At 39.5% G+C, this 5,354-nt stretch overlaps 1 protein-coding gene across 1 annotated transcript in view; it reads left to right on the top strand.

Annotated features, from left to right (window-relative positions):
* LOC105520328 (chromosome unknown open reading frame, human C9orf64) overlaps window positions 1-5,354 on the top strand; it is a 20,380-nt gene that overhangs the window by 10,907 nt on the left and 4,119 nt on the right. The window contains exon 3 of the mRNA XM_011953973.1: window positions 3,355-3,550. Within this exon, the coding sequence (XP_011809363.1) occupies window positions 3,355-3,550 (196 nt within the window). The remainder of the gene's footprint in view (window positions 1-3,354; window positions 3,551-5,354) is intronic.

The raw sequence follows: 5,354 nt of genomic DNA, 5'->3' as shown, positions 1-5,354 counted from the left end.
GGGCGGATCACGAGGTCAGGAGATCGAGACCATCCTGGCTAACACGGTGAAACCCCGTCTCTACTAAAAAACACAAAAATTAGCCAGGTGTGGTGGCTCATGCCTGTAATCCCAGCTACTTAGGAGGGCTAAGGCAGGAGAATGGCTTGAACCCGGGAGGTGGAGGTTGCAGTGAGCCAAGATCGCACCATTGCGCTCCAGCCTGGGCAACAGAGCAAGACTCCGTCTCCAAAAAAAAAAAAGGAAAATGTTTTACAGATGACTTGAATTTATTTTTGATTCCTCCCTTAAATCTTTTTGTCCTTTTTTTATCTTAATATATTATTATATCTATTATAATCTATTCTTTATATATACTAGTCTGCTACCATGGAAACAGCAGTGACGTGATAATTTATATGTTTTCTTAGATGCTAGCACTGATTTTGTTATTTTTTGTTTTTTTCCCTGTGGGTTGTTACGTAAGTTTGATTCCTAGTTTTTTCCATTTTGCTCTATGAATCTTGTTAAAAATAGCAGATAATGGCTTCTATTATAATAAACTTTATAGTGTAGTAATTGTGTTTGATAGACATTTTTATAAATTAAGTCTTAAGTCTTGCTGTTTTTTATGTTTTTTTTCCCTCAAGACGGAGTTTCACTCTTGTTGCCCAGGCTGGAATGCAATGGCGTGATCTCGGCTCACCACAGCCTCCGCCTCCCAGATTCAAGTGATTCTCCTGCCTCAGCCTCCCGAGTGACTGGGATTACAGGCATGTGCCACCATGCCTGGCTAATTTTGTATTTTTGTTTTAAATAGGGACGGGGTTTCTCCATGTTGGTCAGCTGGTCTCGTACTCTCAACCTCAGGTGATCCTCCCGTCTTGGCCTTCCAAAGTGCTGGGATTACAGGCATGAGCCACTGTGCCCAGCCATGTCTTGTGCTGTTTTATAAACTAGACTTGAACTAGAAACCTGGTTGCCATATATAAATCTAGTTTATATAGAGGAATAATTGCCAAGTTGTCATATTTAGATAGGTTTAGGAATATAGGGTGATAGCATAATGTAGGAATGTTTTAAATTGTGATTTGTTCCTTCAGCCCCTCAATTTAATTTAGAGACATTACGCCATGTCAGAAAATGAACATGTGTATTTGCTCTGGAAGACAAATTCTGACTTTGTTAAATGTAGCTTTAGAAGTTTTAATTTATTTAGTATAATGAAAATAGGTCTGGATCTGTTACAATAGGCATATCTTAAGGTTAAGCAATATTAGGTTATTTCTTGTTATGATAGCATATAATTGGCGTTTTGTTAGTAAATAAAAGAATCTGTAGTATCATCTTAAGGAATTTTTGTATAGAGCCTTTCCTTAAACTTTTAATCTCGTATTTATTTGTTTATGTCATTTACAAGTTAAAATATTCTCCTCCAAGGTGGTCAAGATATATTTTGGGAGCTAGTAATATTGATAAGCATTTATAAAACATGATTTAAGGTTATTACTATTGGTATTAGGACTAGTAGTCGATTGTAATTATTATCTATGTTTTTCCATAGTTTAGGCTGATTTGCATTTATAGATTTACAGAGTTTTTTTTGAGTTTTTTTTTTTTTTTTTGAGATAGTGTCTCAGTCAGTTGCCCAGGCTGGAGTTCAGTGATGTGATCATAGCTCACTGCAGCCTCTACCTCCCAGTCTCAAGCAATCCCCTTGCCTCAGCCTGGTGAGTAGCTGAGACTACAGGCACGTGCCACCACACCTGGCTAATTAAAAATATATATATATTTTTTGTAGGCTGGGCATAGTGGCTCTCACCTGTAATCCCAGCACTTTGGGAGGCCAAGGCAGGCAGATTGCCTGAGGTCAGGAGTTTGAGACCAGCCTGGCCAACATGGTGAAAGCCCGTCTCTACTAAAATATGAAAATTAGCCAGGTGTGGTGGTTGTAGAGACAGGATTTCGCCATGTTTTGTAGAGATGGAGTTTCATCATTGCCCAGGCTGGTCTTGAACTTCTGGCTTCAAACAATCCTCCTGCTTCGGCCTCCCAAATTGATGGGATTACAAGTGTAAGCCACCACACTTAACTAGAATTTTTGAGTTAAATTATAACCCACTAATGCTTGGTTAAATTTGTCTTTTCTATGTATAAATATAATTGGCTATTTTATTTTCATATTTGGACTTACATATCAACTTTGACCATTTCCAAAGTTGGTAAATATTATCATTTTCTAGCTGTTGATCCATTAATGTCTTTATAAAATAAGTTAATCATATTATCTGAAAGGACATAGTTAAAAATGAATGTTGTAGTTCTCCTCAGACCTGAGCTTATGGATGATTATTCTTTATATGTTGCTTTTTTTTTGAGACAGAGCCTTGCTCTATCGCCCAGGCTGGAGTACAGTGGTATGATCTCGACTCACTGCACCCTTCGCCACCTGAGTTCAAGCAATTCTTCTGCCTCAGCCCCCTGAGTAGCTGGGACTACAGGTGCTCGCCACCACACCCAGCTAATTTCTGTATTTTTAGTAGAGACGGGGTTTTACCATATTGGCCAGGCTGGTCTCGAACTCCTGACCTCATGATCCTCCTGCCTCGCCTCCCAAAGTGCTGGGATTACAGGCATGAGCCACCACTCCTGGCCTATACTTTGCTGTATATTATACAATTAATGTCAATTATATTGCAATCAGAAAAACAGACGTGTTTTAATTTAAGAAACTTTCAAAAGGAATGCTATCTACACACTTAAAATAATAAGCCTTTGGATTATATTGCAGGAATGTGTATATGAAGTATTGCCATTGAAAAATAATACTAAGTAGTATCAAGATTACATAAATTGTATTTTATGTGCCTTGAAAAATGGGAAGTGAGTTTGGAGTGATAGAAAATTTAATGTTTATTAAATCCTTTTGTTTCCTGTAAAAGATCTATGAATTCTTGTTTTTTTTGAGACTGGGTCTGCCTGTGTCACCCAGACTGGAGTGCAGTAGTGTGATCACGGTTCACTGCAGCCTTGACCTCCCAGGCTCAAGCGATTCTCCCACCTTACCTCCTGAGTATCTGGGACCATAGATGTGTGCCACCATGCCCAGCTAATTTTTTGTTTTTTGTAGAGATGGAGTTATGCCATGTTTCACAGACTGGTTGAAGTCCTGGGCTCAAGCAATCTGCCCACTTCAGCCTCCCAAAGTGCTGGGATTACAGGCGGGAGCCATGTGCCCAGCCAATCTATAAATTCTTACCAACAAAGTAAGATTATTCTGCCTTTTAAAAAATGTTTCAACCTTCACCTTTAAAAAATAGCACATATAAAGCTTTCAGATACCCAGATAACATTCATATTCTCTTCATTCATCAGGGGAAAAGAGTTTCTTTTTACAAACGAGCGCAAATCCTTGTAGCAGATACGTGGAGTGTATTGGAAGGAAAAGGAGATGGCTGCTTTAAGGACATCTCCAGTATCACCATGTTTGCTGATTATAGATTACCTCAGGTTCTTGCTCATCTTGGAGCCCTGAAATACTCTGATGAACTACTGAAGAAGCTTCTCAAAGGTTTGCAACTTTAAGTCATTCTTTGTCATACTATGAATTGTTGGATCTTGGTTTAGTTTTTTTTGTTTTGTTTTGTTTTGTTTTGTTTTTTTGAGACGGAGTCTTGCTCCATTGCCCAGGCTGGAGTGTAGTGGCGCAATCTCGGCTCACTGCAAGCTCCACCTCCTGGGTTCAGCCATTCTGCTGCCTCAGCCTCCCAAGTAGCTGGGACTACAGGCACCCGCCACCACACCTGACTAATTTTTTTGTATTTTTGGTAGAGACGGGGTTTCACCATGTTAGCCAGGATGGTCTCGATCTCCTGACCTCGTGATCTGCCCGCCTCGGCCTCCAAAAGTGCTGGGATTATAGGCATGAGCCACCATGCCCGGCGGTTTAGTTTTTTTGCAAAAGGTCTCCTTTGCTTTAAAAAAAAAAAAGAATACTATTTATTGTTCATAGTATATGTAAAGGAAAATGCAAAGATAAAATGTAGACAAAATGATTTTTCTTTTTGTTTGCACTGTGAAATGTGGATATTATAGAAAATTGTGCTATTTGAACATTATAATTTCATTGCCTAATGACACCTAAATTTATGTTACATGAAAGTATGTAACACTGACAGTTCATCAGGTATAGTATTTGAAAAGTGTTAATGTAGCTGAAGAGCACACTACATGGTGATATGAAGGGTAGGCTGAAAGATAGGTAATATGAATTGACTTTTGAGTGAAGGGACTCCAAGGTCTGCACTGGGATATCTTGCACAAGTCACTTGCTTCTCTTGGCTTATTCACCATTATTGGATATGATTATTGATATCAAGACTAGGAGCCTTATGATAAATAAGCATAGGTAAATTGGGTTGGAAAGTTTGTGTGAAAATTAGCTTATAACATTTCCTTGTATGAGGAAAATAATTATATGATTTTCATGTTAATTTCTCTTTTAGGTGCAAAATTTTCTGCTACTTTTTTCTTTATTTTATTTTATTTTATATTAAAAATATGTGCCCAGGCTGGTCTCAAATTCCTGGGCTTAAGCAATCTTCTCACTTCAGCCTTCCAACGTGCTGGGATTACAGGCATGAGCCACTGCACCTGACCTCTTTATGTATTTTTTCTTTTTTTTTTTTTTTTTTTAAGACAGAGTCTTGCCCTGTTGCCCTGGCTGGAGTGCAGTGGCCGGATCTCAGCTCACTGCAAGCTCCGCCTCCCGGGTTCACACCATTCTCCTGCCTCAGCCTCCCGAGTAGCTGGGACTACAGGCGCCCGCCACCTCGCCCAGCTAGTTTTTTGTATTTTTAGTAGAAATGGGGTTTCACTGTGTTAGCCAGGATGGTCTCAATCTCCTGACCTCGTGACCCGCCTGCCTTGGCTTCCCAAAGTGCTGGAATTACAAGTGTGAGCCACCACCCCGGCCTTATGTGTTTTTTAAAAGAAGTAGATTCTATGATTGAATAACTTCCTCTTGTGAAATAGATTTGAATCCCCCAGATCAGAATAACACAGAATATAAAGGTATCATTATTCCTATGGTTGGCTCTACTGGGTTTTTAGGCTGCCATGGGCAATCTATTTGTCTTCCATTTCCTCGTTTGAAAAAGAATATGCTATTTTTTTGTCATAGTGCTTATGTCAAGGGTCACTAATTGTTGGATACCTTTATTTTTATTTTTATTTTTATTTTTATTTTTTTGAGATGGAGTCTCACTCTGTCGCCCAGGCTGGAGTGCAGTGACCGGATCTCAGCTCACTGCAAGCTCCGCCTCCTGGGTTCATGCCATTCTCCTGCCTCAGCCTCCCGAGTAGCTGGGACTACA

Source organism: Colobus angolensis, unplaced genomic scaffold (assembly GCF_000951035.1).
Source record: "Colobus angolensis palliatus isolate OR3802 unplaced genomic scaffold, Cang.pa_1.0 Scaffold379, whole genome shotgun sequence".
NCBI classification, from domain to species: domain Eukaryota; kingdom Metazoa; phylum Chordata; class Mammalia; order Primates; family Cercopithecidae; genus Colobus; species Colobus angolensis.
The sequence above is the reverse complement of the archived record's forward strand: the minus strand, read 5'-3'. Positions and strand labels throughout refer to the sequence as shown.